General features: G+C 43.0%; 1 protein-coding gene across 1 annotated transcript in view; it reads left to right on the top strand.

Moving 5' to 3' along the window:
- LOC109931733 (dedicator of cytokinesis protein 1-like) overlaps nt 1–12,100 on the top strand; it is a 1,067,415-nt gene that overhangs the window by 984,807 nt on the left and 70,508 nt on the right. Inside the window, exon 36 of the mRNA XM_048601800.1 lies at nt 6,083–6,187. Within this exon, the coding sequence (XP_048457757.1) occupies nt 6,083–6,187 (105 nt within the window). The remainder of the gene's footprint in view (nt 1–6,082; nt 6,188–12,100) is intronic.

Genomic DNA, 12,100 nt, shown 5'->3' with positions numbered 1-12,100 from the left:
TAAAATCATTCATTGGGTGTGGGTGTCACTGGCTGTGTCAGCATTTATTACTGTAATTGCCCAGAGGGTTAAGAGTCAACCACGTTGCTGTGGGTCTGGAGTCACACATAGGCCAGACCAGGTAAAGATGGCAGATTTCCTTTCCTCAAGGACATTAGTGAACCAGATGAGTGTCAAATGGAGACTATTTGCACATTGGTTAGGCCACTTTTGGAATACTGCATATAATTCTGGTCTCCCTGCTATAAGAAGAATGTTGTGAAACTTGAAAGGGTTCAGAAAAGATTTACAAGGATGTTGCCAGGGTTGGAGGGTTTGAGCTGCAGGAAGAGGCTGAATAGGCTGGGTCTATTTTCCCTGGACTGTCGGAGGCTGAGGGGTGACTTTATAGAGGTTTATAAAATCATGAGGGGCATGGATAGGTGGATAGCTGAAGTCTTTTTCCAAGGGTAAGGGAGTCCACAATTAGAGGACATAGGTTTAAAGTGAGAGGGGAAAGATATAAAAGGGACCTAAGGGGCATTTTTTTCATGCAGAGGGTGGTGTGTGTTTGGAACGAGCTGCCAGGCAATATGGTGGAGGCTGGTACAGTTACAACATTTAAAAGACATCTGGATGGGTGTATGAATAGGAAGGGTTTAGTTGCATATGGGCCCAATGCTGACAAATGGGATTAGTTCAGTTTAGGATATCTGATAGGGACAGACAAGTTGGACTGAATGGTCTGTTTCCATACTGTATAGGTCTGACTCCATATAGTCCCCTGGTTCTGGTCTCCTCCATGCTCAAACATTATGAGCTTAGCACCAATTGGAGCACATACTGAGAGCCACACTTTAAGATGGACATTAAAGGCCCTGAATATGGCCCAGTTTAAAGTTACCAGGATGTTTTCAGGGATGCGGAGAGATTATGAAACTAGGATTATTGTCCTTAGAGCTGAGGCAACTTGACGGGAGTCCTCACTAAGGTATTCAAAATTGTGAGGGGTTTTGACAAGAGCAAGAAGGGAGAAAATTGAAACAATGGAATAGTAGTAGCCCTTCAAGCCTGCTCCACCATTTAACAGAATACACGACTGATCATCTAACCTTTTCCAGCTTTCTCCCCACATTTATTTAATCTCTTTAGTCCCAGGATATGTACAGCTTTCCTGAAGGTCTCCATTGTTTTAGCCTCAATAGTTTCCTGTGGCAGAGAGTTCTACAGGCTCTCCATGCTCTTATTCACACCTCTGTTGAAAAGACCTATCCCTTACCCTTAGATTGTGACCCCTTGGCCCTAAACTCCGCATGCATCAGGAACATCCTTCCTGCATCTACCCTGTCTAACTTTGTTAGAATGTTATAAATTTCTATCAGACATTCTTAATTTTTCTGAATATAGTCCTAAATAATCCAGTCGCTCCCCATACATCAGTCTGGCGTTCCCAGGAATCAGTCTGGGAAACCTTTTTTACACTCCCTCAATAGCCAAAATGTCCTTCCTCAGATGCTGCACAGGAGAAAGTTGTTTCTTATGAGTTGCTAACCAGAGATTTCAGATTTGAATTGACAATAAGTTTAAAATATAAAGTCTAAAAGGGTCAAGAAATAAGATTTGACAGGTTCTGAGAAGGAATTGGATATGTTTGAAAAGGATTCATTTTCAGAGTTATGGTGGGCAATCTAGGGAGTAGGATTAAATCTGATAGCTCAAAAAGACAGCACAGATGTTATGGCCCAAATGGCCTTTTCCAATTCTGTGTTCCATTGTCCAATGATAATAAATTGTCATGCCTCATTTACAGGCCTAAACCATTAAACACATGAAGAATGTTTACCTTGGAGAAAGTCATTGCCTTCATCTTCTGTCACATCCTTACGATTTACAATGAACAGGACAAAGTATATATATCTCACCCAGAGCTGTTTGATCATCAGCTGCCAGACTGAATGAGATCAATGAACTTACATGAGGGACAGTGGTAGCCTGTGGCCATTATCCACTTGCCTAGTGATGGGTATCCAGCCCCTGGACCACACACGCCTTCTGGTCTCTAATTCTTAGGTGCTCGAAAGCACTGGCAAATTGATCATATTTGTAAGGCTTGAGTCCCTCATTCACTGGATCATCCTACTCTAAATTCATAAGGGAAAAGATGACAAGAATGTAAGAAACAGGATGTATGGTTCCTCAAGCAATTCAATTAAATTGTACTTGAACGTTTGTCTCACATTTGTACTCTGTTCTCTGTTGGCTGAATGGCTAGTTAGCAATGCAGAGTGATACTCACAGTGTGCATTCAGTTCCCTGTTACTGGCTGAGGTCCCCATGTCGGCCCTCTTTTCTCAGCCTCCCTCACCTTGCCTGAATTGTGGGAAACCTCAGGTTAAACTCCCAACCAGTTGTCCAGCTGTCCAATGAGCAAGTAGCCTACAGTCCTGTCCTACTATAGCAGCTTTCACTTAGGAAAAGCGGCAATTCAATGATCACTGGACTAGTAATCCAGTAGCCCAGGCTAGTGTTCTGGGCATGTCATTCAAATCCCATCATGGTGGATAATAATATTTGAATTTGATAAATAAACCTTCAGCCTAATGGTGACTCTGCAGCTTTTGTTGAAAGAAAATCCATCTGGTTCACAACAGCCCTTAGGAAAGGAAATTTACCATCCTTACCTTACCTGATTTACATGCAGTTCCAGGTTCACAGCAATGTGATTGACTCTGAAGTGTGCTTTGGGCGATGAATGCTGGCCAAGCTAGCCATGCATAAATCCAACAAATGATATTTTTTAAAAAGTTAATTGATTCATTTAATGTCCTAAAATCTATCAGCTTCTGCCTAGAGTATACATTATAGATTCAAATAAATGTTACTCTTCTGGAAGAGTCGGCCTCAAATCCATAGATTTTTGGCTGAAACACCATTATTTTTCTTACACTGGGTGCAAGTTTTGGCAGAGTTTTTTTTTTAACAATTGCTCTGGCAAATTGATCTGCAGATGCTGTAAATCAGGGCCAAAAACAGAAGTTACTGGAAAAGCTCAGCAGGTCTGGCAGCATCTGTGAAGAAAAAAAGAATCAGAATTAACGTTTCGAGTCCGGTGACCCTTCCTCAGAACAGATGAGAGTATTGTCCCCTGAACCATCAGGAAAGGTGCCCCAAGTCCACATAAGAAGGTTTTAAAAATGCTGTGTATTAAGAGATTAATGTACTTGTCTCAGAGATAAGGAGAACAATGATGACGAGAATTGTTTTCCTGCCACAAAGAGTTTGGAATTCTCATCCTCAAAAGGCAAAGGAAGCAGTCTTTGAAATTTTTAAGGCAAAAGTAAATAAATTCTTAATAGGTAAGAGGATGAATGATTTTTGGGGGTAGATGGGAATACGAAGTAATCGGATCTGTCATGATCTTCGTAGAATCCTTACAGTGTTGAAGCAGGCTATTCAGCCTGTCAAGTCCATACCAACCCTCTGAAGAACATCCCACCCAGACTTGCTCCCCCTACCCTGTCCCTGTAACCCTGCATTTCCATGGCTAATCCACCTAGCCTGCACATCCCTGGACACTACGGGCAATTTAGCATGGCCTATCCACCTAACGTGCGCACTTTCGGACTGTGGGAGGAAAACAACGCAGACGCAGGGAGAATATACATGCTCCATACAGACAGTCACTCGAAAGTAGAATTGTACCCAGGTCCCTGATACTGTGAGGCAACAGTACTAACCAATGAGCCACTGTGCTGCCCTTCTCCCAATTTGTATCTATGTTCAGATGTAACTGATGATGTACGCCTGACAATAAGAACAGTGTGAACTTGAGTGAGGAAAGTGATGCTGTACCCAGAGAGACACGGTTTTAAGTTGGACTACAGTAATGTGCAAATAAAGATGTGGAATTACTTGACCTTGTTTGTATCCAGGTTACTGGAAAAGTAGAGCAGTCAAGGTTTACCAACTGACCCAGCACTCAGCAACCAAACTGATCCAAGCTAGGGTACAGATTGGACCATGGCAGCAGAAGTCCCTAGGTCATGTCAATACCAAACCATATCCACTCAAGGCTGCCTCCCCAGCCCTGCCCCTACCTGTTATGCTGTGATGTGAAGATGCTGTGTCCAGTTTTCCAGTGGCTATTGCCAGCAAACTGCCGTTTCTAGGTGTAAGGTTCATGAGGTGGCTGAAATAACATGGCCTCATTCCTGTCACAGAAAACAAGAATATCTAATTAAAAACAGCAGACCATTAAAATCCCCCCTTCTTCTGTTACATGTGTCCAAACAAAGTATTATGTAGAGCCAGCTTGCTGTGCGTTTGTTTACTTTAACCTTTGTATACCATTACCATTCGGTATGTCCTTTGCTACTTTCTGAGAATGAAGATCCTTAGAAAGCACCTTTCAAACCCACGAGCACTTCCATCTAGAAGGACAATGGCTGGAGAGACATGGGAACACCACCACCTACAGGTTCCCCTTCAAGCCATTCTCCATCCTGACTTGGAAATATATCGCCATTCCTTCACTGTTGCAGGATTTGAAACCTGGAATTCCCTCCCTAAGAGCATTGTGGGTCTCCCTAAACCACGTAGACTGCAGCAGTTCAAGAAGGCAGCTCACCACAGCCTTTTTGAGGGCAGCTAGGGCCAAGCAATAAATGTTGGCCCAGCCAGCAATGCCCATGTCTCATGCGAGAATTAAATAAAGGGTCCTCATATTTGATCCAGTAAATGTCCCCTTCCTCCCTCCTCCAGCTTTCCAAGTCCTCTGTCTCCTGTTGGTATATTTAGCACCTGCTGGTGCTAGTTTTTTCCCTCATCATCCTGAGGTGCTGGTCAATAAAATACACTTGCATTTAAGTAGTGTCTTTCACAGATACAGAATGCTCCAAAGTGCTTTACACTTTTTGAAGGTGAAGGTAACTTCACTGTAGTCCCATTCTCATTAGAGAGAGAAAAGTCACTGCACCTCAGACAAGGGACAATGTTGAGATGGGAAGACATTTGTGGTAACATAAGGCAGTGCAGGAATTGAACCTATGCTGTTGGCATCATGCTGTATCACAAACCAGCCAGCCAGCCAACTGAGCTACCCAGTTGAGTCACTGCTATGATATAATAGACAGACTGCACACAAACAGCAATGTAATGATGCGCTTTTTTATGATGTTGACTGAGACTGAGCCTCACATTGACGTTTCATTCAAAGGATATTGAAATAACTCCATGAAGGTCGGTATTCTGTAACCAAGTCACCCTTTAGTTGCACAAGCAGAGTGCATGACACTGACACTGCTAGCTCAGAGTTGGCCGCTAGGGTGAGCTGAACCCCTGACACTACTGTTTATATCTGTCAGCCGGGGCTCCCTGATTAGATCAGGCTAACAGCCCCAAACAGGGAACTCATATTCTATGAGGTCCACTTGGCTGACCTCATTCCAATCAATGCAGATCGGCGCTGACTGGGTATGCTGCCTCAGTTCTGTACTGCACTAGGATGTTAGCCTGGAGCTTGGTGTTCAAGTTTCTGGAGTGGGACTTGAATTCACAACCTTCTGACTCAGAAGCCAGAGTGCTGGAGCCATGGAGCCATGGCTGGCATAGTAAATGCAGGAATGGTCAAGAAGAGAAATGATCATTGCTATCCATTGTGTAGTGCCAAGAGGAGGGCTTGAGAGTACATTAGGTGAGGAGAGATTGTCTCACTCACCAAAGTACAAATATCACCCTGAGATAGTAAGAACTGCCAATGCTGGAGTCTGAGATAACACAGTGCGGAGCTGGAGGAACACAGCAGGCCAGGCTGCATCAGAGGAGCAGGAAAGCTGACCCTTCTTTCTGAAGCATCAGCTTTCCTGCTCCTCTGATGCTGCCTGGCCTGCTGTGTTCATCCAGCTCCACAAATATCATCCTGTTGTGCTCAGAGTGAGAGCTTGACCAGCAGCTCTGGAGCAGGGCTATCCCATGTCACCAGGCAGAGCGGAAAATACAGACAACACGCATTACAGAGCGAGTGGGGAACACAGAATCTTTACAGAAACAGTCCTGCGTCGTTTGTTTCTCACACTTGAATCTTACTTTGTTTTTAATTCTGCAGCAACGGCAAGCCAAGTTCTATGAAAAAATCATGAAAGTGCTGAGGCCCAAGCCCGACTACTTTGCAATCGGTTACTATGGACAAGGCTTCCCAACCTTCATCCGGGTAAGAATACTGTTCAGGTTTTGCTTGTGGATGTACTTTATTTCCCTAAACAGTGACGGAATCATAGATCATAGAATGTTACAGCACAGGAGCAGGCCTTTTGGCCCAACATGTCTGTGTTGACCATGATGCCATTCTAAACTAATCCCAATTGCCTGCACATGGTCCATATCATTCCATTCCCTGCTTGTTTGTGTCTGTGTAAATGTAAACGTTGCTAGCGAGGAGGGCATAACTTGCCCTTCCCTAATTTCCCTTAACCAAGTGGCCATTTCAGTTAAGTGTCTAATCAGGAATTGCTGGAGAAACTCAGAAGGTCTGGCAGCACCTGTGGAGAGAAAATAGAGTTCATGTTTTGTGTCCAGTGACACTTACAGAAGTGGTCAATGAGGAGCTTTATTTTTTGATTAATTGAGGATACCATGCACAAACCGTTGCTGTGGGCGTGGAGTTATGTCTAGGTTGGAACAGATAACTGCATCAGTTTTAAATAGTTACTTGGTCTAGTAGTTACTTGGTTACTATTACTGGTAAATAAGAAACATGTGAATAAAAACGGACTCCAGGAACCCCAGCTGAGAAGCTGACATTTAAACTTATATCCCCAGATCATTTACCTAAGTTTGTGGATTGCTAGTCCAGTATATGACTTGTGTATGCTATCATTTCTTAAACGTAGGGGATGGGGTGGGAAGTAAGTTAGATTAATTGTGTAGCTCTTTCAAAGAAGTGTCATTGGTATTCTGTGTCTGACTTTATTTTCTTTTCCATGACTCTGAATCGGGAAACTTTCTTACGGCTAAATTGAAAGATTCATTGCGTATTTGAGCCATGATGTTCATAATAACCATTGACGTAGACAATCCATTTTCTCAGATATTTCTCAGAATACTGTCGGGTTACTCTGTAGGGTGTCCACTTTTGTCTTCTAGGCATTTTGCACACAGCACAAGCCGCCACAAGTTCCAAAACTGAGCAGCATAGGCATAGCCTGCATCTTGAGTTTGTGTATCATTCGGAGATTTTCTGATTGCTCTGGATTATGAAGTAAAATGGCTAGAAGATCCTGGGGGAGAAGGGGGGATGAACTCATCAAGCAAGCAATGCTGGTGGTACGGCTCAGAGCAGTGGAGGTTTCAGATGGATGTAGTGGACTCAGGAAGAGACAATCACCAGTTGATCTGCCCAGTGACAGATGGACTGTCGAGGCAAATCATGTCCCCCCAAGGCCCACAACCTCCTAGAATCAAAGAACAGTCAGAATGCAGAAGAAGACCTTATAGCCCATCCTTGTTAGATAAATTCAATGCTCCCACTCTCCAGGCCTTTTCCAACACCCTGCACGTCTTTCTTTCTTTAAGTGCTTATCCGATTCCCTTCTGACAGCCAATGCTTGAGCCTGCCTTCTTCATATTCCAGATCCTAACCAGTTGATGAGTGAAAACATTTTTCCACATGCTGTTGTTACAACTTTGGACAATCAACTTAAATCAGCTCTAGTTGTTGAGGCTTCCAGCAAGAGAAATAATTTCTCCCTTCACCATCCACTTTCTCAAGGACAATTAGGGACAGACAATAGAAACATAGAAAATAGGGCACAGAATAGGTCATTCTGCCCTTTAGGTCTGCTCCATCATTCAGTACAATCATAGCTGATCATCCAACTCAGTCCCCTGTTCCCACTTTCTGCCCCATACCCTTTCATCCCTTTAGCCTTAAGAACTACATGTCACTCCTTCCTGGAAGCGTTCGATGTTTTAGCCTTCCCCACTCCCTGTGTCAGAAAATTCCAGAAGCTCACCACTCACTGAGTGAAGAAATTTCTCTTCATCTCAGTCCTAAATGGCCCACCATCATATCTTTAGACTTAGATTTTGCCAATGATGCACACATCTAATGAATAAACTAAAAGCTTCATGATTTTGAACAACTCTATCAAATCTCTTCTCATCCTTCTCTAACATGAACAACGTCAGCTTCTCCAATCTAGCTGCATTCCTGATCTCTGGAAGCATTCTCATGAACCTTCTGTACATGTCTCTGGGAACCTCACATTCTTTCTAAAGTGTTGTGGCCGAAATTGTACACAATACTCCATTTGAGGTCTAGCTAATGATCTGTTAAAAAAATTATAAGTTTCCTTGTTTTTAGAATTGATGAGCCTGTTTATAAAGCCCAGAATACTATGACTCCTTTAAACCATTCTCTCAGCCTTCAATAATTTGTACACTTATAGCTGGTACAAATATCCTGAGAGAGGTGACTAAGGACAACCAAGAAAAAGCCAGCAGGAAAAGAGATGCTCTCGAAAATTCCTTATGGAAAATTCTTCTCCACACTCATGTTCTCCCTCGCCCAGTCAGTTATAGGAATCAAGAGCTATCTGAAGGAAATCTTCAGGCAGAGCAGTCAATATGATACATTTGAACTGTTGACAAGACACACAAAACATCAAAATACTGATGTGCTGCTTTATGCATCAGATAGTTGAAGAGCGATTAACTTAGAACTGATAGATGGATCTGAGCAGATGCTTCTCTTGACAACCTTAATCTATCGATGATATCTTCATCTGCCAGAAAGTGTGCAAACAGTAACAACTGCTATTAGGAAAGCAAGGCTATTATTGTGGTTCGGGCAGGACAGGGGCAACTATAGGATACGTATGGAATTAAACACAGGAGGAGAAGAGAATAAAAGATTATAACATTCAAAGAATTGATCAACTGTTCTTTGATTCAAAGATGACCTCTCCTCAGAGCCATGGGTTTGTGCCATGAATCCTTATCTGAGGAAAGGTGTTCTGGCTGTGGCAGGAATACAATGAAGTTTCACCAGTCTGATTCCTGGGATGGCAGGACTGATGCTTGAAGAGAGATTATGGTTAGTTAGGACTTTATTCATTTGAGTTTAGAAGAATGAGGGGATATGTCATAGAAACCTATAAAATTCTAACAGGGCAGATGCAGGAAGAATGTTCCTGATGGCAGAGGAATCCAGAACTAGGAGTCACAGGGTACAGGATAAAACATTAAGGACTGAGATGAGGAGAAAGGTCTTCATCCAGAATCTGTGGAATTCGTCACCACAGAAAGCAGTCAAGGCCAAAACATTGTTTGCTTTCAAGAATGAGTTGCATGCACCCGTTGGTGCTAAAGGGATCAAAGGATATGTGGAGAAAGTAGAAACAGACTATTGAGTTTGATGACTAGCCGTGACCATAATAAATGGTGCACAGGCCTACTCCTGCTCCCATATGTTTATGTTTCAATATTTCTAGAGTATAGAAAAGATTTGGTAGAATGTTCCAGGGATGAGGTTCATTTGAATGGAGCAGAGAAACTGGGAGGAGAGAAGGCAACAAAGAGATTCAATCGTGAGGATTAATCTCATGAATGTATTGGAGAGAGTAAACCAAGGAGAAAATGCTGCAGTGACTGAAGGGCAGGGATTTAAGGTAAAAGATGAAAGAAACAGAGGTGACGTGTCAGAATGAAGCATCTTGACACAGGGCTTGGGTTGGAATTCGGGCTGCATTCCCTATTGGGTTGAAGTATTGAGATTCCATCGTCAATTTCAAAAGGGAATTGCATAATTACCAGGAGAGAAATTACAGGAAATATAAGCAAAAGTGAGAAGAACGCACTAACTGGATTATTTATAGAAAGAGCTGTTGGGCTGAATGACTTCCTTCTGCTTAGTGCTACTCCATGATTCTATAATTCTATGAAATCACAAATCAGATGGATATCGGCTTAATTATGCATGGCATTGCCTCATAAAGCTAATGATTCTTTTGTGCATTAATTTTAAAAAGCGAAGGTGCTGTATAGACACACGCTTGCTCACACATACTCATTCATTAGGAATCTCATTAAGTAACATGCAACTAATCATTTGAATAATAAGCTGAATGATAGAATGCATTGGCAAACCAAGCAGTGACTCAAAGGGATGATTTGATCCTGCAGTAGATGAATGTCCAATCACACTGTTTGCATTAAATCTTGAACCACGTTGATTGCTGTGGATTCTGGGATGCAGCTGCTAGGTCATGCTGCCAATCCTGGTGAAAAGATCAGAGTTGAGTAACAAAAAGTGACTGAGTATTTTGGGGTGTTGCTAATTACATATGGGCCACTGGAGGATCTCCCTGTAGTTACTGAGTGGGAAGAGTACATATTAGGGCAGAGATATGCTGGCCTCAGCTTTCTCTGGGGCTATCCAATTAATCCCACTCCTCTGATTGACTGTACATGGACAGAAAAGGGAGATTAAATTGGTTGGGAAAGCGTAAGGGTGTCAAGGGCATATTTTCCCCTTAGTACACTTGGCATAAGGGAGCAGGAAACTTGCCTCAAATGATTTCGTTTGAGTCTGTGACAGAGTGGGTTGTAAATAATCCAGTAAAGAATAGATAGGTACAGTGAATGGCATCTTCTCTCTGTATGCTTTACACCATCTGTACATTTTTGAACCTTGAAATTTTATTTTGTTCCAGGGAAGGCTTTTTGTTCCTGTGTTCTATTTTTGCATGTATGCATTGCACTTGTCTTCAAAGGTTTGCACTCATTCAGATGACATTATCAGTCCTTTTTGATATTTTCTATATCAACCTGATCAGAGACCATGTTACACACCTCAGGAGCAGGTGGAATGTGGAATCATAGAACTCCTACAGCATGAGTGCAAGCCATTTGGCCCATCAAGTCCACCTCAGCCCTCCACACAGCATCCCACCAAGACCCATTCCCTTATCCTGTCCCTGTAAACCCTGCATTTCCCACAGTTAAACCACCCAACCTACACATCCTTGGATACTATGGGCAATTTAGCATAGCCAATCCACCTAACCTGTACGTTTTTGGCTTGTGGGAGGAAACTGGAGCACCCGGAGAAAACCCACACAGACACAGGGAGATTGTGCAAACTCCACACAGACAGTCACCCGAGGGTGGAATCGAACCCGGGTCTCTGGCGCTGTGAGGCTGCAGTGCTAATCACTGAACCACCCTTGAATCTAGGCCATCTGGCTCATAGGTAGGGACTCCACCACTGCGCATGAAGAGCCCTTTACTGACAACCATGTTGCCCATCCCCACAAAAAAAGAGTGGGTTGGACACTGTAGTAAATTTCAAAGTTAACATTGGTAGATTCTTGTTGGAGAAAGCAATGAGAAGAAGCTAACCAAGGTGAGTAAATGTTAAGGTACAGATGAGCCACAGTTGGAGAAACAGACTGGTGAGATTGCTGCACCCTTGTTTTGGAATGCAGCCCCACCCTCTGCTCCTCACCGGTGGTTTTATCACGAGACAATTAATCCACAGACCAAGGTAATGTTCTAGGCACCTGGTTTCAAATCCTGCCATGGTAGACAGTGGAATTTGAATTGAATTAAAAAGCTGGAGTTGAGAGCCTAATGATGACCAGGAAACCATTGTCAATGTTGAAAAAAAGACCCGCTGGTTTGCTAATATTCTTTAGGAAAGGAAATTGTTACCCTGTCCAGGTCTGGTCTGGCTACATGTGACTCTAGACCTGTGGCAATGTAGGTGACTCATAACTGCCCTCTGAAATAGCCTCAGAAGCCACTCAGTTGTAACAATCACTCAAATGTTTTAAAAAGAAATGAAACCAGACAGTCCACCTGGCATCAACCTAGGCACTGGAAAAGACAACAGCAGAAACAGCCTTGTCAGTTCTATAAAATCCTCCATGCTAACATCTAGGGGTTTGTGCCAAAATTGGGAGAGCTATCTCATAGACTAATTAAGCAACGGCTTGAAATAGTCATACTCATGCAATAGTCCTTACAGACAATGTCCCAGACACCACCATCACCATCCCTGGATACGTCCTGTCCCACCAGCAGGACTGACCTAGCAGAGGGGGCGGCACAGTGGTATATAGTC

Source organism: Rhincodon typus, chromosome 1 (genome assembly GCF_021869965.1).
Source record: "Rhincodon typus isolate 14 chromosome 1, sRhiTyp1.1, whole genome shotgun sequence".
Classification (NCBI taxonomy): Eukaryota; Metazoa; Chordata; class Chondrichthyes; order Orectolobiformes; family Rhincodontidae; genus Rhincodon; species Rhincodon typus.
The sequence above is the reverse complement of the archived record's forward strand: the minus strand, read 5'-3'. Positions and strand labels throughout refer to the sequence as shown.